The sequence below is a fragment of the Quercus lobata genome, chromosome 4, assembly GCF_001633185.2.
Source record: "Quercus lobata isolate SW786 chromosome 4, ValleyOak3.0 Primary Assembly, whole genome shotgun sequence".
Taxonomy (NCBI): domain Eukaryota; kingdom Viridiplantae; phylum Streptophyta; class Magnoliopsida; order Fagales; family Fagaceae; genus Quercus; species Quercus lobata.
In genome coordinates, this window is record NC_044907.1 from 63013783 (window position 1) to 63037448 (window position 23666).

General features: G+C 34.5%; 2 protein-coding genes across 2 annotated transcripts; both read left to right on the plus strand.

The window, feature by feature from the left end:
- The first annotated feature begins 8988 nt into the window (after positions 1-8988).
- LOC115985566 (receptor-like protein 6) lies at positions 8989-10974 on the plus strand. Its single transcript, XM_031108504.1, has one exon. The coding sequence runs from the start codon at positions 8989-8991 to the stop codon at positions 10972-10974; it is 1986 nt and encodes a 661-aa protein (XP_030964364.1).
- Positions 10975-11997, plus strand: LOC115985567 (receptor-like protein 33). Its single transcript, XM_031108505.1, has one exon. It carries the CDS (start codon positions 10975-10977, stop codon positions 11995-11997), a length of 1023 nt encoding a protein of 340 aa, XP_030964365.1.
- Positions 11998-23666: the final 11669 nt, after the last annotated feature.

The following is a 23666-nucleotide window of genomic DNA, read 5'->3' on the forward strand; positions in this document are numbered from 1 at the left end:
TCTTTAACAATTCCTTCAGTGGGATTTACGGTGGCAGTGAAGGCAATTAGGATTCCATCATCCTCATTATCAAAATCATCCTCAGGCTCAGTGTCACTCAACGTAGCAACAAGTGCCTTGCTCTTCCCAATGGTCTTGAGATACGTAGGGCATTCTTGTTTCATATGACTGAAACCTTAACACCGAAAGCAATTTGGTCCTGAAGGAACAGTGTACTGATCGCCATCCTTAGCATCCTTCTTCCCTTTTTCTTGGCTCTTAGACTAAGAAGAACTCGACTGTCTACGGTCCTTGTCGAAGCCCTTTGCATTGGCATTCTTTATAAACATCTTGAATTGCCTGGTGATGTAGGGCTTCATCTTAGAATCATCATCATCAATAGACTCATCAGTATCATTGCTCTTGGTCTTTAATGCCATGCTCTTGCTTTTGCTCGATTTCCCGATCCTTGTCAAACCCAACTCATAGGTTTGCAGATAGCCAACCAACTTTGTTAAATGAATTTTTTCAATGTCCTTTGATTCCTCAATGGCAGTGATCTTGGCATGGAATCTCTTGAGTAGAGATCTAAGCACCTTTTTCACAATCTTGGGTTCAGAAATGGTTTTCCCAAGATTAAATGCTGAGTTTACAATGTCCTTGAGCTTGGCATAGAACTTATCAAACAACTCATCCTCCTCCATCTTAATCTGTTCAAAGCTTGTATTGAGCCTTTAAAGTTTTGAATATTTGACAGCCTTAGTTCTTTCATAAGTTTTATGGAGAATGGTCCATGCTTCCTTAGTAGTTTTAGTGGAAGATATCTTCTTGGATTCCTTATTAGTGACTGCACTGAATAGAGCATTTAATTCCCTGCTATTGAAGTTTCTTGCCTTGATCTTAGCATCATCCCAATCGGCTGGCGCTTCCACAAGCTTGGTCCAGCCTATCTCCATAGCTTGCCACACATTTTCATCTAATGACTGTAAGAAAGCTCTCATGCATACTTTCCAGTATGCATAGTCAGTGCCATCAAATAAAAGAGGTATAATAAGAGACTGTCCTCTATCCATGACAAACAGGGGTCAATGGATCACAAAGCAAAGATTAACACCTAATCAGAGTGTGCCCGCTCTGATACCACTTGATAGGCCAAAAACGTATTGATTCATTGTGATGAATTAATTAATTAATTAGCCAAGTTTACTAATTAATCAAAATAACATGCAATATACGTGATAGCACAAACAAATCACCAATTAAACTAAGTATGTAGCGGAAATTAAATTGACATGGTAATTTGTTTACGAATGGGAAAAACCTACACGGCAAAAACTCCACTGGGTGATTTTAAGATCACCACTCCCGAGAATCCACTATTATCAAAACAAGCGGTTACAAGTAAAGGAATTCTAGAACTTTATACCAACCTGTAGTTGAACCCTTACCCTAATGCCTAATTCAACTTGTTCTGTAGTGACAATCTCTCCTTTCAATGCACGTCTCGCAGTACTTGATTAACCAATTGCGTGGATCCTAGTACGCGACTTGATCACCAACATGAGAAGGATGTTGGCTGCAAAGTTCTTTTGTTCATCACACGATGAAGATCATGAAGTTGCTTGGTCACAAAACCCTAAGGTGTACAAAACAAAGCAGCTTCTTCAAGAACTAGGGCAAACTAGGTTTTCGGTCACACTCTTCTTCACATTTGTGGAATTGTGTTCTTGTGCAACTTGTGTAACCTTTTACAACCCTTAAAATAATACTTATATATGTTTAGGGTTGTGAGAAAAGAAAGCCCAAACATACAGTCACAGATTGGATGAAAAACAGTCCTGAAAAATTGAACTTCATAAACCTCGATAGATAGCCATCTATCGAGCTAGCTGTTGAGCCACGGGCTTCAGTAGCTTTTAAATCTTAATAGATACTAGCTATCGAGCTTTAATGAATAACACTTTCCTCACTTGATTCTTGGACAGACTTGCATGGCTTTAACACTTGAAATTGAAACCTTGTTTCTTAAAGCATTAAACACATCCTAGATCTATCAAATTACAAGTAAAGTGCGTTTTGTCAAAAGATTAATCAATTACATAAAATGTTGACATATGTTCCTAACATTGAATCACATATGTCCTAACACAATTTAATAGATCTCTATGCTCTAAAATTCATCAAACCATATAAAATTATGATCTAGTGACTGAAACTCAAAGGGAGAGAGCTGAAGTTTTGGTAGTTGTAAATTAAGAAGCCAATAATATCCAAATTGATCTTCAATTATATTAAATCCTGGAATCACAGCTTGTACCTCTGTTTTGGCTGGATTTAAACAAAGATGTGCTTTTTTGTAACAAAAGGAAATGTTCCTTTGGAAAGTATTCCCTCCAAATAATTAATAAAAAATCTTAACATTTGAATGTAGCCAAATGTGACTAATTTTTTGGACCGTCAAAACTTTAGTTCTAAACCAGGAAAATTAAAAAACAAAAGAACTTAATCACAACATGTGTCATAAATTATAAAACATGATCCTAAACTAGAAAAATGGCTCAACTTTATGAACCGTCTCATTCCATCCACTTGCAACACTTCCTTGAGTCAAGGGACCTCCACTTGCAATACTTCCTTGAGTCAAGAGATCTCCTGCACCATCAATTTTGTCGTTAGAGTTATGGCATCTACTAATCCAAATAAAATTGCAAGAAACAAAAGACATAGCCAACTCTTGAATGTCAGCAATCAAATGGGAAATAGACTTACAAAACAAGAGCACTTAATCACAACATTTGCCTTAAATTATAAAACATGATCCTAAACAATAAAAATGGCTCGACTTTATGAATCGTCTCATTCCATCCACTTGCAACACTTCCTTGAGTCAAGGGACCTCCACTTGCAATACTTCCTTGAGTCAAGAGATCTCCTGCACCATCAATTTTGTCGTTGGAGTTACGGTATCTACTAATCCAACTAAAATTGCAAGAAACAAAAGATATAGCCAAGTTTTAAATTTCCGCAATCAAATGGGAAATAGACTAGGCAGAATAGGGATCATTGGTGTGGATAGACCAGGCAATCAAATATGCCATATACTAATAAAGATTCAATCTTTATCTCAAAAAAAAAAAAAAAAAAAAAAAAAAAAAAAAAAAAAAAAAAAAAAAGAGATTCAATCTTTATCCCAAAAAAATAAAAAAGATAATCCAAGAATCATCTAGCCATTATAAAGATTCAATTTTTATCTCAAAAAATTAAAAATAAAACTTTAGATAGACTCTAACTTGCATCCAGCCATCAAAATAACAATATAAACTCACCAAGACAACAATATAAATGCAAAAAAAATGAGATAGACTTCAAGAATCATCTAGCCATTATAAAGATTCAATCTTTATCTCAAAAAATTAAAAATAAAAATTTAGATAGACTCTAACTTGCATCTAGCCACAAAAACAACAATATAAACTCACCAAGACAACAATATAAATGCAAAAAAATGATCAAACATCAAATAAGATAACCATAAACAAGTTTTATGGATATACCTTTGTTTTGGCAAGATAGAAATAGAGATATGCTCTGAACTTGTTCTCTAAACCTTTGAACGTGTTCTTTGGTTTTCACTTTTCCCTCCTAAAAGAGTTGTAACTCTCTCTCTTTTTACATTTTATGTTTTATGTTTTTTTATTTATTTTTTTTTTTTTCAATAGAATTTGTCCGGTTGAGTTAAAGAGCTCTCTAGTTTAAGTGTATAACCACAATTAAGATTGATATTAGGTTAAGTTAATTATAAGCTATCACATTTTTTACCCTTGATATTTTTCAAAAAGATCCTGTCCATGAAATGGACACCCTCCATTTCAAAGGGAAATGGAGAGGATCCAAATCCCAAAACAGGGTATACTTCCTCCCAAACCAGGGCTTCCTTATGTTTGCCAAGAAAGTATAAATTAGCTTGCATTGTTTCATGCCAATGGATTTCGTCTATTTATTTTTTGTAATATGTATTTTGATAGATGCATATTTGTGAAAAAGTGTCAACAACATGTTGCATTGAAAATTTGCAAATTGCAATCCTTGTTGGTTTTCTAAAGCAAGGGGAAAATAATAAACAAAGAAACGAATACAAGATCTTATAACTTTGTCCATCTCCCGTATCAACTCCGGCGACAAAATTGTTTCATAAGTTGTCTATCTTCTGTCGTTTTCCTGAGTATATAACACTGACACTAGTGCCTTCAGTCACCTCGTATTTCTTGCTTTTTTAACTTGTTGGCTTCCTTTTTTTCCATGGCTTTGTCTCCATTTTACGTATACGGTATATCCCACAAGCTAGCAAATCAAATTCCGACATTTGAGCGTTTTATTTTTATGCCTCATTACTGTGAAACTGTGTTGATTGTTACAGATCGATCTGGCGCCCCTTCTGTTACGTAGTTGACGTCTAGTGCCTTGGTGCGTCCCTTCAATTACGCACTTAGATTCTCTAAAAGACAATTACGCACTTAGATGTGCTGTTGCGACATCAGTGCTGGCCCCATCTGCCCATGTAGGCTTGATGCCGCATGCATGCACTCAGGGGCGTAGCCAGAAAATTTTACTTGGGGGCCGAATTGTAGTATTGATATATTAACCATAATTCATATTTAATACAAAATTATTAACTTTGATATATTGTTATATTCTTAAATATTAATGAACATACAAAAATTATATAGTTTATTATAGACAAATACCACAAAAAAAAAAAAAAAAAAAAATCCAATAAAAGAACAGTTCACATCAAAATTATGCCCAACAATCTTTAATGGAATAAAGATAGCAATACAAAAATGTGAACAAAAAAATCTTAAATACCCTTATGCATATCAACACACACATAGTGGTAGAAGAAAGAAACAAAAATAATACTAATGGTAAAATAACAATGATGATGGATAAAAGAGAGAGAAGAAACTGCACTTGCATATTCACTTCTTGAAAGAGTCAAGAAGATGATGTTGCACCAAGGAAAAAAATGGATTAATAATTTTGGTTGAGATAGGAGTTTTTGTGTTGAGAAGAAAGAAAATGGGGCAATGGGCTGGCACTAGAAGCTACAACAAAGCTCCGTAGGTACCTAAAGATGAAAAAAAATTGTAATTATGTTGGGAAATGGGTTGTCAATGATGCTAGAGAGTGAGTTATTATCTATTGGATTAATTATAAATTTTTTGGATAATGATGAAGATCAACTATTAGTCATTATCTTTTGGACTAACTATAAATCTTAGAAATAATTGGGGTGGACAGATAATAAAGTTTTGAACAATTGAGGAGGCCAACTAAAAATCCATTGGACTAACTAGAAATATAAAAAAAAAAATTCACAATGTTTTTCATTAATATTGAGAAAGACAAAATGTTCGTAGAAGTTGTATCAATATTATATCTAAACCAAAAGTGATATAATTGTATAAGAGAAATGTTACATTTACAACATTTTCTCAATACTTTCATAATAAATTTTATGTGACAAAACCATCGTGCATCTTTGGTGAGGTGGTCAGTCCACAAGTATAATTGCTTGTGGGATGTGGGGACAAAGGTCGGAGTTCTAGTCTCTAGAAAAGAGAAGTAGAACATCTATCTTGTATAAAAAATAAAAAGTTAAAAATTATGTCACAATAAATCCTATGTAGTAATTGTATGTGGTAAATTTGTAAAAATTTTGTATCTATATTAGGGGTGTGCATGGGTCGGGTTGAGTCGGGTTGAGGGAATTTTTTGACCCGACCCACCATGGTGGGTCAAAAAAAATTCGACCCAACCCAACCCATCACATAAGTCCAACCCAACCCAACCCAACCCGCGTGGGTCGGGTTGGGTCGGGTTGAACCCATGGGTTTGACAATTTTTTTTTATTATTAAATTGAGTAGAAAAAAAAATATAAATATTAATATATTAAAAAAACCTAAAGATTAGTATCAATGTAACTCCTCAAAGACTCAACACTAATGACTAAACAACTATAGTAATTTATTAGAATTTGTGTGAATTAATTGGCTTTTATATAGGATAGGAAGAATTGGTTATTTAAATAAATTTATTAATTATATAATATATTATATATATATATAATTAGTATTAGTAGAAGGAATTGAGGAAATGCAAATTATTAAATATAATATATATATATATATATATATATAAGTGCCCTACAATTGATTTTTTTTTAAAAAAATTATTAAATATAAAATATATTTTAAATATATATTAAATATGGGTGGGTCGGGTCGGGTTTGGCGGGTTTGTAATTTTATGACCCAAACCCAACCCGACCCGCCATAATAATTTTTTTGATAACCCAACCCAACCCACCAAGCCTTAAAAACCGACCCAACCCGGTGGGTCGGGTCGGGTTGGGTCGGGTTTGGCGGGTCGGTGGGTTTTCTGCACACCCCTAATCTATATCATTACTGTTAGTGTGATATTAATACATGAGACTTCGGATTTTGCCTATTAATACTCTCTCTTAATTTGACTTTGAAATTTGGATGCTTTTTATTTTGTATAATACTAATCACTGAAAATAAACTATTACCATAATTATGTGATATTTTAAATAGAGTTTGTGGTATGCTTTTGTATTAAAACTCATTTTCCATTTTATTATGTATACATGCGTGCATGTTTGTTTCTTAAAAAAAATAAAATAAAAAATAAAAAATAAAAAAACTCGTAAAATTTTCTGTTATCAAATAAGAGTAATCTAAAAATGAGTTGGTGTCTTTGGCCTAAAATAAAACGCAATCATTACATAGCAAACCATATAATTTGAAATTCTTTATTATGATTATTATCTATAAAAGAGAAGATGAAAGAGAAATATTAAACAAAGATTAAAACCGAGATGGAGAAATAACACAACAGACTAAATTTGTTCAACGTTTTGGCTTACATCCTGTAGTATAAAATTCCAAATGTCTATTATATATCTTTATTATTTTAATTATGTATCATAAAATATAATCAAGTACGTATAAAAATATAATATTAAAAGAAAAAAAGTACACCACAAACTCTTCTAAAAAGAGTCATAGTAACTTTTGAGCGAGAATGAACAAGTTATACTGCATATAACATATTTTCTTAATATAGATTATTATAACATGATTGGCCTATATTCACGTTATAAAGCTCAAAATAACTACATGGTTATATCACGAGATATACTTCAATACAATAGGACTTAGATGGTACTCCTAAATGTATAACACATATCAATCTCACGACACCATATATTACAACGCCATATCAATAGTATAGGCAATATTACTGTAAAAATTCTACGAGTTTGCAAAGAGTCTTATAGTTCAACTCTTGTAAGGACGGAGCTACGGGGTGGGACCGCCATGATCCCCCTAATTTTCTAAAATACTTGTCTTAGTACTAATAAAATCATAAATCTATTTGTAAATATCCTTATCAGCACCCTCGGCTTTGTATTTTTCTCTCGCTAGTTGTTTGGCTCTCTATCTCTCTCATTCTTTGTTATGCTTGAGTTGAGAAGTAAATTAAGTAACTGGAAAAATGTTAGAACCACAATTTTTTACACTATTTGCCATGTGACGAGTTGTGAGTAGTGGAAATGTAGACTCACTACTTTTTCTTCACCACTCACAACTTGCCATACGACGAGTTATGACAAAAGTTGTGTAAAAAGTTGTAATCATAGCATTGTTTAAGTGATTGATTGTGTATGTTAGAAATGTAAAAAAAAATAAAAAAAAAAAATAAATAAAAAATTTTGGTACCTATGTCAACAATGTGCTTTACAGCTGCATAATTCTAGTACCACAGTTATTTCCATAACTTTGCCACAACTTCTTAACATGGCGACCTGTGAATGGTAGAATTATGGACCCATGTGAACCTCTACCTATTATTTTATATAATTTAATATGTGTGACTATTTTGTTGATTAAGTTGTGTATATGTTTTGAGTAATACTACAAACACTAAACTTTCACGACATTTGTTCCAATAGTTGAGTTGACAAGCTTGTAATGATTCTTATCTAAACTCACTGTTGACATCACTTTACCACCAACCACTAACAATCTCCCACATTATTAGGGAATGTGAAAAAAAAATTTGGTGTGTTTTTAGACTCTTTCATATTTTTTTTGATACCATTCATATCTTTTGTTAAAAAAATGTCAAAGTTGCTATAAATTTTAGGACAAAAAAATTTTAAATTAATATAATAATGAATTTAATTAGTTTCACTTCAATAACAAAATAAATAAATGCAATTTGATGGACCAATATAAATCAATATTGCTTCCTCAATGAAAATTACGATGATAAATATTGATTAATATGATACAAGAATATCTTGTTAATTAGAAATTTTATCATTCGAAAGCTTTTTTTCTTTTATTTTAATATTTAATTTGACCCCTTCGGAAAAAAATTTGGTTCCACCACTGTGTAACGTTGGCCCCTTGAACCGGGGATGCAAAAAAAAATCGATTTTGCATCATCAAACTCTACTTTATCTATTTTATTAACTTATTTTATAACTCACCTTACATCCCAGTTTTTATTTTTACATACAACCTAATAGAATAATATAAATTGCTTAATAAAATAATAGAAGGTATTATTATTTCTTTTTCTCCACTCACTTTTTCTCTTCACACACAATCACACATTAAAATAATATATATTTTTTTACAATGTATGAATAGTAAAGTTGCATCAATTTTTTTAAAATTTACAAAACCGAATGGAGTGGCTTTTGGGTAGCTTAGATTGTAAAATAGCAAATGGAGGAACCAAAGGTTGGCCCGTGAACCTAAAGTTATAACTACGTCCCTGACTTCTTCCACTATTGAGTATTGACTATTGAGTAAACAAAAAGCAAAAACTAGGAGGAAAAAAAAAAAACCCCACGAGTCTATAAATACTAACCAGTTTTTCATCATTCCTAAAAATTAAACTTTATTAACAGTATGGAATTATTGTTGTATCTGTTTGGGTTGGTGGGCTTCCTCTTTATACAATCTTTACATGATATCATAGTAGTTGCCGACACCTTTTCTTCTACGCAGTCACTCTGCAATGAAGTTGAGAGGTCAGCGTTGTTGTGGTTTAAGGAAAGCATTGTCGTTAACAACTGTGCATCTCATGATCCTTATTCTTTCCCAAAGGTTGCATCATGGAACCTTGATGGAGTTAGTGGCGGGGATTGCTGCTCATGGGATGGGATAGAGTGTGATAAGGACAGTGGTCATGTCATCGGCCTCGACCTCAGTAGTAGCTGTCTTTATGGTTCTATCAACACCAATAGCAGCCTCTTCAGCCTTGTTCACCTCCAAAACCTTAATATGGCCTTTAATGATTTCAACAATTCAAATATCCCAGTCGGGTTGGCCAATCTTTCCATGCTAAAACATCTTAACCTCTCCAATTCATCATTTTCTGGCCAAATTCCATCACAAATTTCTGGACTGTCCAATCTGGTTTCTCTTGATCTATCTTTCAATATTGATTCATCTTACCAAAGGTTGTTGAAACTCACAAGTCCCAATTTCAGCAGCCTACTTCCAAACTTAACCCGCATTGAAAAACTTCATCTCAGTTATGTTGACATGTCATCCACAGTTCCCTCAGTCTTAAACAACTTATCTTCTTTGACCTCTCTCCATCTTGATGATTGTGGATTGCTTGGTGAATTCCCACCAGGCATTTTCCAGCTACCAAATCTGAAGTTTCTTTCTGTGCAGGGCAACGAGTATCTCACAGGCCATTTGCCCAATTTCGAACGGAACAGCACCCTTGAAGCTATAAATCTCGGAGAGACGAGTTACTCTGGCGAGTTACCAACTTCAATTGGAAACCTCAATTCCTTGAATGAATTGGAAATCTGGAGCTGCAATTTCTCTGGGCTTCTTCCATTTTCACTTGGTAACATTAGCCATCTTAAGGTTCTTGATCTTACAAACAACAGTTTTAGAGGCCAGGTCCCTTCTTCATTGGAAAACCTTTCCCAATTGACTTATTTGTCACTTTGTCAAAACAATTTCAGTGGCAGTAACTTTCCTAGGTTAGGTGAGTTGAACAAACTCAAGTATTTGATCATTTGCAACTTCAATTTAAATAGTCAGATTCCTTACCTTGCCAACTTGACCCAGCTTGATTTTTTACGCCTTTCGTCCAATCAATTAACTGGTCAAATCCCATCTTGGCTTATGAACCTTACCCAATTGATCCATCTAGACCTTTCATTTAATAAGTTGCATGGTCCTATTCCAAGCTCAGTCATTCAACTCAAAAATCTTGAATTTCTTCACCTTTTCCAGAATCATTTGAGTGGAACAGTGGAGCTGGACACGTTTGCTAAGCTCAAAAACTTAACTAAACTTCACCTATCACTAAACCACATAACATTCCTCTCCAAAACCAGTCCCAACACTACAGTTCAAAAGTTCAAGCACATAGGACTGGCTTCATGCAACTTAAGCGAGTTTCCAGATTTTCTTCGAGAACAAGATGAGCTGGAGTTTGTAGACCTAGCTTACAATCATATTCATGGCCTTGTGCCCAAATGGATGTGGAACACAAGTAAAGAAAATCTGGGCTTTGTGAATTTTTCTCACAACTTCCTGACTGGCTTTGACCAAATGCATGATGTTTTTCCATGGCCTCGTTTAGGCATCCTTGACCTTAAGTCGAACTTGCTGCAAGGACCACTCCCAATTCCACCAGCCTCCACCTTGATTTATCTAGTCTCAAACAACATGTTGTCTGGCAAAGTTTCATCTTTGATCTGCAGTCTAAATTCACTATATGCCCTAGACTTGTCTCATAACCACTTGAGTGGCACTCTTCCTCCTTGTCTGGGAAACTTCAGTAGTTTCCTATCAATATTGAATCTCCGAAGCAACAACTTCCAAGGCATGATTCCTCAGGTATGCACGAAAAAGAGCAGCTTATAGATGTTAGACTTAAGTGAGAATCAATTAGAAGGATGGCTACCAAGATCACTGGTCAATTGTGCAAAGCTAGAGTTTCTTATTCTTGGAAACAATCGACTCCATGATGTTTTCCCTTATTGGTTGGGAAAACTTCCCGAGCTTAAGGTTCTCATTTTGCGATCTAATAGATTTCATGGTGATATGGGGAGTCCTGCATCCAATTTTGAGTTCCAAAAGTTGCGTATTCTTGACCTCTCTTACAATAATTTTAGAGGTAAATTGCCACTTGGATTCTTCAAAAATTTGATTGCAATGAAAAATGTCCCAGAGGAACACTTGACATACGTGCAAGCAATTGCCACCATCTACCTGTTGGGTTTTGCATTGAATGAAAATTATGATTACTCAATGACAATAACAAACAAAGGTGTTAAAACAGTGTATGCAAAGATTTTGGACTTCTTCACTGCCGTTGATCTATCATGCAACAAATTTGATGGAGAGATTCCAGAAGTTATTGGGAATCTAAAGGTGCTTCATTTGCTCAACCTTTCCAACAACTTCCTCACTGATCGTATTCCATCATCCTTGGGGGATCTACATCAATTAGAATCTTTAGATCTTTCTCAAAACAATCTCTCAGGAGAGATCCCACAACAACTTACAGAACTCATTTTCCTTGAATTTTTCAATGTATCTTATAATAATCTCACAGGTCCTATACCACAAGGGAAACAATTTAACACATTTCAAATGAGTTCATTTGAAGGAAATTTTGGACTCTGTGGAGACCAAATAACAAGGAATTGTGGCGATTCCAAGTCCTTAGCACCCCCTTCAATTTTTGAGGACGATCATGGATCAGAGTCTCCGTTTGATTTTAATTGGAAAGCAATCCTGCTGGGGTATGGATGTGGGCTAATTATTGGAGGGATTATTGGGCACATAATGACCACCAGAAAACATGATTGGTTTATGAAGAATTTTGGAAATAGACGACGCCAAAGGGAAATAAGCGCCAAGAGAAGGGGAAGTAGAAACTGAACTTTGCAAGTGAACATGCCCTCTATAGACGGAAGTCTTTGTGTATGATGTGGCTTTACCATAGTTTTTTTTTTTTTTTTTTTTTTTTTGTGTGTGTGTATTTTTTCTTTTCAAGGGAAGGGGGCTCAAGAGCGTATAAGAGCAAAACTATAGTGCAAATGATGTAATTCAATGAATGTGCAAATTGTATGGGTATAGAAATTTATGTCGATTGAATAAATCCGTAACTTTTCTAGTGGAACAGAGATCAACACTAACAGATATATTAAGTAAAGAGAAAGAGATGGGAAGACATAACATATGCAGATCGATGGGACGATGCCAACATTTCGCTAACCCGATGTGTGGCTGGGCAGCTAAAACTTGAGAGCTTTGAACATTCACATTTGGCAGCTCTTCCTTTAGGCTGCTATGTTAGTTCCTTTTTTTTTAATCAATAGAAATTGGATATTAATCCAATGATAAAATGGTTTTCTTGCAATTGTTATTTTTTATTTTTTATTATGTTTTCTGGGTTCTGTTTTGGTTGTTTATTGGGCTTATGTTCTTGTGAATGAGGAATAGGTTTTCCTGAACCGTAAAAAGAAAAAGACAAAAAATAAAAAATTAAGGGTCAAGGACTTGTTCAAAACATAAATGAAATAAGGATTTTATTCATTTATTTAAATTTTTGGTTTTGTTTTCCCGATTCGTACAAGAAATTAGAGGAATAAACGGAAAACTATTAAAGGTTTTTTCCTGTCGGTGTTAGTACTTAGAATTGGATGATTCTCAAAAAAAAAAAAAAGTACTTAGAATTGGATTTTCCACTTTTCCTTTGAGCATTGGGATCCTACTCGGCTTCTCGTGTTGTCACTTGTCATTGGAATTCTAAAGCTGTTTAGGACTTAAGAGCATTCTAATCAGCTCTCTTATAAAAAAATATCATTTTAACACATCAAAAGTCTACTTTATTATTTTACAACATCATTTTACAATTCCCCGTTTATCACATCTTCTATTCTTCAATTCTATACATTAAAATAATATATTTCAATATTAAAATAACATTAAAAAAACCAACAATATATAAAAATACAAAATAAAAAAACCAACCACCCCAACAGGCAACAGCCACTGCCCACCGCCAGCCACCAACAACCACGGCCACCGCTCACAATCAAAAACATAATTCAAAACAAAACCAAACAAATCCAGTCAAATACCTCAAACAAATCCATTTACAAAAACACTCACCACCACCGCAAAAATTCCAAACACCACCATGATACAACAACAATCACAACCTAAAACCCATGAACCCAATTTGAAAAATTACCCAAGACCTACCATTGTGAATGGCTAAAACAACACAACCCAACCACCATCACAATCAATCCCACCCAGAAAACCTAGAAAAATGAAACCCAGAAAACCCAGAAAAATGAAACCCAAAAAACCCAAAAACCTAGAAAAATGAAACCCAGAAAACTAGAAAATGAATAAAGGATGAAAGAGAAAATAAATAAATAACTATTTTTTTTTCTAGCATTTCAATCCATACCGTTCCAAAGATGGAACGGTACTATTCATATGTGGTAAAAATTTTGGCATTTGGAACATCTCATGAAAGGGGTTTTTTGGTGTTGGGTGTGTCAAATGCCAAATATTTGGCATTTAACACACCTGATTAGAATGCTCTAACACTTAACAGCACTAGTATTAGTAGAGTAGTTATTAAGAAACTTAAAATTTTTTTAAAAAAATTAATAAAATAAAATTTTACAATAAATAAAATGCATCATCCTTTTATTATGATATATTCCAACTAATTTTTGTATTCTTTAAACCAATCAAGATTAAGTTGATGCAACGCTCTACTATTTTATTTTTATTCTTTAGGGTAATCATAGCTTAGAGGTTGACAAGAACCCCTTTGTAAATATACTATGACAAGTTAAAATTTAGTCTAAGAAAGTTATAAAGTTTGGATGATAACCACATAAATTTCTGTTTTGTTTTTCTGATTCATGCAAGAAATTAGAGGAAGAAGTGGAAAAGGAAAACTATTTGGTTTTCTGAAAAGGAAAACTAGTAAACTCGAAAGGACAATCGAGGTATCTTTGTTAGGGCCCATTTTGTGAGATATTGTCTTCGAGTTCACATGGAATTACCAGGTCAACTCTAATACCATATATAATGACCAAATGAAAAGCACTAGCTATATCTGCGCTATACCTCAAAAGTAATAGTCACAATTGAAGCTTCTTATAATTATTAATAAATCTCAATTCAACTTGGGGCATCACAATTAGCTTTGTAGATAAGCTCATGGCTCAATGCCACTTGTCTGGGGTAAGGACACTCCATTGGTCTTTCAATGGAAAAAACCCTAAAATCGAAACATATCTACAGTCATTGGACCATTAAGTGAATTTAGGATTAGAAGATCTCTAACATAAACTCACTAGTGAGAGCTTTGCCTTGCCATTATGCCTTCGTGGTTGTAAATCCCTGAGTTGCCTCAATCTCGACACCACCAATGGGATTCTCAAATTACTGCTTGCATTATTAACTGCAGGTTGTGCTATTACTGCTTGCATTATCAACTGCAAGTTCAAGACAACTATTTTGGATAATGCCTTTCATGTTTCAAGGTCCTTAAGATATTGAATCTTGCTAGAATAAGTGGGATAAAGAGTATGTTTACCGTCATCTCTCTTGACATGTTACAAATTATAACTTGCAATGACCACACGGATATTAGTATCTTAAAAGAGAAACTCAAAACTACTTGGAATATTTTGGCATCCCATGTCTTCTAGCTGTGGATCATTGAAAATCAATGCTCCCAATCTTGAAGAATTTCTCTGATATGGATTTGCTGTGGATTACTATTGCATAGGGGATTTCACTTCCATGTCACAATTGCTCTTACGCTGTCTAATTAATTATACGAACCTTCTGCTAAGTACAACTAGGATAAACTTCTTCACGGCATTCAAAGCACACCAAAGTTCTAGCACCATGCGATAAGTCTATTGAGGTAAAAATTACCAGCTGCTCCTTTTCCAAACCTAATCTATTCCTTTCTTCGTTAGTCTTTCTCCCTAGTTTCCCTTCATACATACTAGATATTTCTTCAAGTATTAGGAGGTTCAAATTTGAAAATTTATAGTTTATTTTAGAGTGTAAACATACGGAGCCTTTAATTCATGTCCCCCCCCCCCCCCCCCAATATTTTTTAAAAAGAATTGAAGTATATATATAGCTACTAATTTTAGCAACTTTGTTCAATAAAATTACATTTTACTCCCCTTAATAATACCATTGATCATTATAGGAGAAATGCTATGGTTATAAATTTTTTTATAACATTTTTATAAACTGTTGAGGTAGCAAATTCTTACTGATTTACATCTAGGCTCACCACATACATAACCTTTTTACTTACTAATAACCATTCATCACAACAACAATTTGTAAAAAAGTTTGTAAATATAGTATTTTCATCCTTTTAAAGGTCATAAAAAAATTTATAATCTAAAATTTAAAACAAAATATATAATCCCAACAATAAAAACTACCGATAGCAAAGCTAAACAAAATTAAAAATTAAAAATTAAGACCAATCAACTAATTTTACCAAAAACAAACAATTTGGCCCTTTAAAAAATTTTAAACAAAATAATTTTATCCCTACTAGCAAAAGAAAAACTCTACACACATATTAAAAAATAATAATAATAATAAAAGAAAACCCTTACCGGCTAAGCAACAAAGCTAAAACCTGAAGTCATCGCACGTAGCCAACAGAATAGTTGCCCCCACCTAACTCTCCAAGTCTTGGCTCCGTCCCTGACTATAATAAAAATGTGTTTAGACTTTAAATTTTGTATCATCTTTGTGACAACTAATTTAGAAATATATAATTTGATGGTTTGAAATAATCAATTATATAATTATTTCATAGTTACGTAAATAATATTTTGGCCATTTTATTTACTTATGAAAAATACACTTGAACATACAAAAAATTTTTAGTTTTTAGTTTTCTTTTTCTTTTCCCCTAAAAATAGTTGTATGTATATGTATATGTATATGTGTGCGTGTGTGTATATATATATATATATATATACTCTTTTAATGAAAATTTGAATTTTAATATTGGAATTCCCTAACTGTGTGGGGCAAAAGATCTCTCTATCGTGCTTTTAGCTGAAACATAAGCAGATGAAACAAGACTAAAAGATGTGTTACAAAGAATAAAGTTTGAGAATATGTTCATTGCCCCAAGAACAAACAAAGGGGGGGGGGGGGGGGGGGGATTAGTTTTGTTTTGGAAATCGATAATAGATGTAACTGTGGAGGGTTTTTAGCAAAAATTATATTGATGCTATCATCAACAAGAATAAGGAGAATGAATGGCAATTTATCGAATTTTATGGCAAATCGAAGACTCAAAAAAGGTTTGAATCATGGGATTTACTCAGAAGTCTAGACCAAACATTTCAAATTTCATGGTTATGTGCAAGAGATTTCAATGAATTGATTAGAAGCAATGAAAAATTAGGCGGTAATCAGAGAAGCCACAATCAGATGTAGCTATTTCGAGATGTAATGGACAAATGTAGATTTATTGATCTTGGCTATTTGGGTTCAAAGTTCACTTGGAGGAAGCACTTTGCCAGAAATCAATCAATTTAGGAGAAATTAGATAAAGCTTTTTGCACAAATGATTGGCTACAACAGTTTAGTGTGATAGTGGGCGCAAGCGCCAGCAACGGTCCTCATGGGAGAGTATGCCTTGGCCTAGGGTGAACTATGGTAGATGGTGTAAATGGAGTTGCCACCTAGTTTTGGTTTATGAACCATAAATATAACGCCCTTCATGGAAGGACTAATCTTTATCAGAGCACGTGTCCAGAGTTTAGGTATAGGGATGGGAAGGTGTTAGGCACCCAACCCCACCCAACCTATGGGTCGGCTTCCACTCATTGTGCTCCAAGACTTAATCTCATTAAAGGCATATCTAACATGTTATTCTAACTCACACACACACACTTCTAACATGCATCTAAAGCAAACAATATGACATAATCATCCCCAAGCGTAGCATTCATCTATCATGACATTAAGCATATATCATCAAGGGTAGCAACATCACAAAGCAAATTCAAACAAACATGTTATAACATCTAAATATCAAAAACATGGTATTCAATCAAGAATATTGTGTTCATTACCCATATCATACTCATCAAGCAAAATAATGCATGATCATGTGATTATGCGTGACTTACCTTGCTTATCTCACTGCATAACAACACTTATGCATCAATGCATGATCATGTTCATATGCATGTTCATGGCATTAAAACCATCTAAAGCCCTAGCAAACTTCAAAGAGATAAAACAAAACAAAACAAAATAAAACAGAGAGACAGAGGCTTAAACATAGGTAAACTAGGTTAAACGAGGCTGTAACAAGTAAATAAAACAAAAGGGAAAAACAATAGGAACGAATTAGGGTTTTTGGGCAAAAGTATGTGTGCACTTACATAGGGTATGCGTATGCATGCAAGCAGTATGCGCATACATGCACACTCGAAAACCCTAACCTAGAACAAAGTAGAACAGAAACTCAGAAAACAAAAAATCTAACACCCTAACATGCTTCCAACACAAACACAAAATAAACCTAAACACTAAATAAACATATTATAAACACTTATGCAGATATACACACACACACACACAAAGTAAAAAAACTAAAAAAAAACCTAAAAACAAAAAACAAAAAACCAAAAAAAAAAAAAAGTGAAGAGCCAAAGTTAGAACCTTTACCTTAACACTAGAACTCTCTAGAGCTTGATTTTGACTGTTCTCTTCAGTCAATCTATTCACAACTAATTCAGAAATAAGTTAGTAAACTTAGAACTTGAAGATCTAAACCAGAAAATATCTCAAAAATATAAAATTTGACTTGAGGATGTTCTATGAAAAATCTCTCTTTGATTCACTATTTTCTATTAAATCTTGTGTGTTTTATCATTGAATTTTGTCATCTTTGAAAATGTACCTTTTACGGCTTTATATATTCAAAGAATAGGGGTTTGGTACGGCTCTCAAATGATGTGAGATTTGTTCCAAACCAAGTTTAAATGAAGAAAACTTTCCTTACATAGTTCCTGGAATCCTAGCATGCATATACATGCCTGTGTATGTGTGCACATGCAGTAAGCATGCGTGCACATAGCTTAAGTGTGTGTACACATATGCATGTATGCGCGTGCACACTCTAGGGTTTCTGTGGCCTTTCTTTTCCAAAAATAGTTTTATTCTTCTAAAAAAAAGTTATATTTTCCACAAACACTTTCCGTAAGTCAATTTTCATCTGATTATACCCTAAATAAACATTGGGCTTTAGAGTTTTAATATAATTGGGGAACGGGGCTCAAGTTGTAACGGGTACAAAATGTGGTGTCTACAATGACTAAGGTTTTTCATCTCAGCAGCAATACTTCTAATCATATTCCTCTCTGGATTGTCCCAAATAGTTTAGATGCTCCACCCCTTTCTAGACCATTTAGATTTGAAGAGATGTGGCTCTTGGATAAGGGTTGTGGCCAAATGATTGAGGTAGGGTGGAGAGACCAAATCCATTGTGATCCCAAGATACAAGTAATGAGAAAGGTGGAGAAGTGTGGTACTTAATTAACACAGTGGAGTAGACGAAATTTTGGGAATGTTAGGCGGGAGTTTGTTGAGAAGAGAAAATTGTTAGCAAGGGGTGAGAAATTGGCTATTCATTCAAGCTGTAATCTTCGGGTTAGAGAATTAAATAAATAGGTGAATGACTTGATGATTAAGGAAACCAAGATGTGGAGACAACAGGTTAAATCTTTTTGGCTGGTTGGGGGAGATAAAATTCAAAATATTTTCATAGCTAGGCAACTCAGAGACACAGGCATAATAAGATCACAGGCATCTATAATTCAGGTGGAGAGTGGATTTCCAATCAGGAAGCTATTGCAGAAACCTTCATAGATTATTATCAGGGACTTTTTACATCCACAATTTCGGTCATGAATGAGGAAGCAATGAATCCAATTCCAAAGTTACTCACGGATGATATGAATGCTCAACTATTGCAGGATTTATGGAATGGGAAGTACAAGCAGCTTTGAAACAGATGGCTCCACTTAAAGCTCTAAGTCCTGATGGTATGCCACCTCTCTTCTATCAAAATTATTGGAATTTGGTAGGTTGTGATATTACAAAAACCATTCCGTCATACCTAAATACAACCACCCCATTAATCATACTTTCATCACCCCAATCCCAAAAATAAAAAACCCACAGTCTATTTTTGAATATCGTCCCAAAAGCCTTTGTAATGTCATTTGCAAAACAATTTCCAAGATGCTAGCAAATAGATTGAAAAAGAAAAAATTCCTTCCATAATTACAGAACACCAAAGTTCATTCACAAAAAAATCACCTGATCTTTGATAATATCCTTGTAGCTTTTGAAACTCTCCATAGTATGAAAAGTCACAAATCTAGCAAAACTGGCTTTATGGCTCTCAAATTTCATATGAGCAAAGCTTATGATAGAGTGGAGTAGCCTTTTTTGGAGGAAGTAATGAGAAAATTGGGGATAATGAGAGGTGGATAAATCTTATGATGATATGTGTTAATTCAGTCTCCTATTCGATTTTAGTGAATGGCAAACCAAAAGATCTTATTCATCCTACTAGGAGGATTCATCAAGGCAATCCCTTACCCCCATTCCTTTTTCTCTTGTCCACTAAAGGCTTACATAGTATTATATCCAAGGCGGACAATGATGATTCTATTTGGGGTTTCTCCCTTTGTAGGAGGAGTCCAAGACTAACCCATCTGCTCTTTGCAGATGATAGTCTGCTTTTCTGCAAGGCTAATAAACGTGACTGTCAAAAGGTGTTGTAAATATTGGCGACCTATCAAAGTGTTTCTGGTCAACAATGAAATCGAAGAAAAACTTCTCTATTTTTTAACAAGTCCACCACAGAAGCAACAAGAATGGAAATTAAGAAATTACTTGGGGTTACTGAAATTATGCACTATGACAAGTATTTGGGTTTGCCATCACTAATTGGAAGACACAAAAAAGCGAGTTTTGATTAAATCAAAGAAAGAGATTGGAGGAAATTACAAGGTTGGAAAGAGAAGTTGTTGTCACAAGTTGGAAGAGAAATCTTGATCAAAGCTGTGGTTCAAGCCATTCCAACTTACACAATGAGTTGTTTTAAGCTTCCATTAGGTCTTTGTCATGAAATTGAAGGTCTTATCTGCAAATTTTGGTGGGGCAATGGGGTGATCATCGGAAAATTCATTGGGTTAAATGGGAAGATATGTGTGATTCCAAGTCGGAGGGTGGAATATGTTTTAAGGAGTTGACACTACTTAACGAGACCCTTTTAGCAAAACAAACTTGGAGGATGCTGCATAATAAAAAAAAATTGTTTTACAAAGTTTTTAAATCAAGGTTCTTTCCAAATTGTTCTATTATGGAAGCAAAAGAGGGTCATGGAGGATCTTATGCATGGAAGAGCATTTTAAAGAGTAGAGAAGTTATCAGGTAAGGAGCAAAATTGAGAGTTGGAAAGGGGCATTCTATCAAGATTTGGGGTGAGAATTGGCTGCCCTCACTAAAATCTCCCTGAATCTAGGGAACTTTGATGGTTGAAATCCATGATGCTACTGTAAGTACTCTAATCAATCCATTTACATGCCAATGAGACTTGACTTAATTGTCTACTGTGTTTAGCCCCACAAAAGCTAAACTTATACAGAAAATCTCACTAAGCCGTGGCTTTTCAGAAGATGTTCTGTATTGGCCCAATGTGCAATCGAGTCAATACTCAGTCAAGTCAGGATATTTCTTTCTCAAGTCTAAAACTAGCTGCCATGTTGCTCCAAATCATGTACAACTTGCTCACGCAAAAACATTCTAGAAACGCATATGGAAATTATCGTTGCCTAGTAAAATTAAAATTTTCTATGGATAGCAAGCCGCAATGCACTTCCTACCATGTCCAATTTGGTTCACCTTTGTGTCATTGATGATCCAACATGTCCCCATTGCACAAACCAACATGAAGATGTGTTGCATGCGCTTTGGTACTGTCCAAGCGTATCTTCAATGGAATTTTAGAAGAAATATGAGTTTCTCGGACTTTCCACAGTTGCTATCCTTTGTTCTAGATTTAGAATGCAGCCCAGAATTTTTTTTCAAAGCTCACATGGACCATATGGTTTAGGCACAACAAGGTCAGATTTTCTCCACCAAGTTTTCCTTTTGATCAAGTTTCACAGCGAGCAATTACTTCTCTCATGGAGTTTTGGGAAACACAACCAAAGAGGCAGTCCCCAATGGTTAGACCAAGAGCAAGGTGGACAACTAGGTTACACGGACACGCCATTTTTTGTGTCGGTGTCGAACACCGGAACGGGTACGACTCGCCGGATTCCGGTGTCCGGCGAGTGTCCTCTTTTTATTTTTTTTTTTCACTTCTCCGACACGGCTCTGACACGGCTCCGATGTGGTTCCAACACTTACGACACGCCGGCAGTGAAAAAAAAAAGAAAAAAAAAGGAAAAAATCACAGATTTTGACAGATAGACTTACCAATACCATTGATGTTGTGATATACCCTAGAACAAAGAAGCCATTTAGAGTCTAAGAATTCATTTTGAGAAACCCACATCTAAAGTTCTCAACCCACCCACCCTCCCTCTAAGCTTTGTCGTTGCCCTCTGTCCTCACCGGAGCTAGATCGGGCCGATCGGCGAGCTCCATGACGTCAAGTGACGCCGTGCCCTGTCCCTTCCGACGATCTCTCTCTCTCTCGGCATGGACAACAGGTCTGACCTCCTCTCTGTTTGTTTGTTTGTTTGTGTTTTTTATTTTTTTTATTTTTTTCCTTTCAGACATTAATTTTGGTGAATGGTCATGGGTGTACTGTTACTCACTTATTTATATAAGTTATAACGCGTTTTTTTTTTTTAAATCCCACTCTCACAATCTCATTGTCCCAGTGTCACTGTATTTCTTTACTCACCTTTGTTTTTGCATTATAAATTATAATATTTATTATGAATTTAGTGATTTTTGTTTTTGTGTGTCCTGCTATAGTTTTATTTATTTATTAAAGTTAAATATTGTAGGTGATTTTACTAAAATGAATACTAAAAGTGAAAAATTGTTATCCATTTATGTTTTTAGTTTGATGTTAAACTTGTTATCCTTTTTATGGTTTGTACTTTAAACATTTTATGTATATTATTGTACTACTTTGGGTGTTAGTTTACTTATTTGTAGTTCTTACATAATTTAAATTCCAGACATAAACGTATTTTATGTCTAAAAATATTTAAAAATATGTCTAAATATAAAATTTAATTAATTATTTAACCACCATGTCCCCGCCGTGTCGTGTCCTTATTTTTCAAAAATTGTTGTATCCCCATGTCCGTGTCCATGTCCGTGTCCATGCAACATAGGTGGACAACGCCTCTAGGTGGGATTTATAAAATAAACTTTGATGGGGTAGTGTTTACAAATAAAGATAGAGCGGGGATTGGGGTTTTTATTCAAGATAGTCAATGTATGGTTATGGCCTCCATTTCTCATAATATTCCTCTTCCCAAATGAAGATAGAGCCGGGATTAGGGCTATTATTCTTTGTGCCTTTTTATAGGTCTTTGCTTCTCAGGATGAGAGTAATTGCTAATCTTTATGATTTTGGATTTGTTGGTAATGAATGCTAGGTTGTTATAAACTTTAATGATCTTTTGCCCATTGGTTCGTCGGTTAAGCTCTTGCATGTCTGGCATGTTAACTGTCACTCCTGTCATTTATGAGGATCTCATTTAATGTTCATTGTAGTCGTCCATACCATGGACGATGATGATTTTTCTCCTCTTCAGTTGCCCCTCTATTTCTTCCATCACACTTATGGACATAGTGGGAATATGAAAGGTCAAATCACTTTAACTTCCATATTCGTTACATTTATTGTGAAAGCTATTGCATGTCCTTTCATGACGCATGTTGTTCTGCGATTGCCTAGCTGTTACAAATTTGATTTTTCTTCTCAGTAGTTTGATCTAAGGTTTTGATGGAACTTAAGTTTATTTAAATGCAAAAACTAGAGCACATATTTATATATTAAAGAGGGCATTATTCTGTACATAGATCTGGAAATTTTCCATTCCCTTTTGGAGTTACAATTGGACCTTGTTTGCTAAATACAAAAACCTGAGAACATTTTTATATATTCAAGAGGCATTGTTCTGTACATAGATCTGGAAATTTTCCATTCCCTTTTGGAGTTAAAATTGGACCTTGTGCAAAAAACAGATCTAGTTGTAAAAGCAAAGTTACTGCATCTAGGCAACCAAAGTTGTTGATCTAAATCTTTGAGTGGAGATCGCAAAGTGACAAGTTGAAGAGTTTGTGTGTAACCGTGTCACTGTAGAAAAGTCCATGGATTTGGAGTTATGTGTGGTCACATCAGTAAGTATTACATGAGGTAGCAATAGATTTAGGGTTAAGTCCATTGTAAAGTCCTCATTTCTATTCGTGAAATGTTGGGATTTTTTAGGTTAAATCCTCCCTAGGTTTTTTTACTTTAAAATCAC

Bases quoted from the DNA above. Each gene is read 5' to 3' on its own strand.
- LOC115985566 (XM_031108504.1), top strand. From the start codon at position 8,989: ATGGAATTATTGTTGTATCTGTTTGGGTTGGTGGGCTTCCTCTTTATA.
- LOC115985567 (XM_031108505.1), top strand. From the start codon at position 10,975: ATGTTAGACTTAAGTGAGAATCAATTAGAAGGATGGCTACCAAGATCA.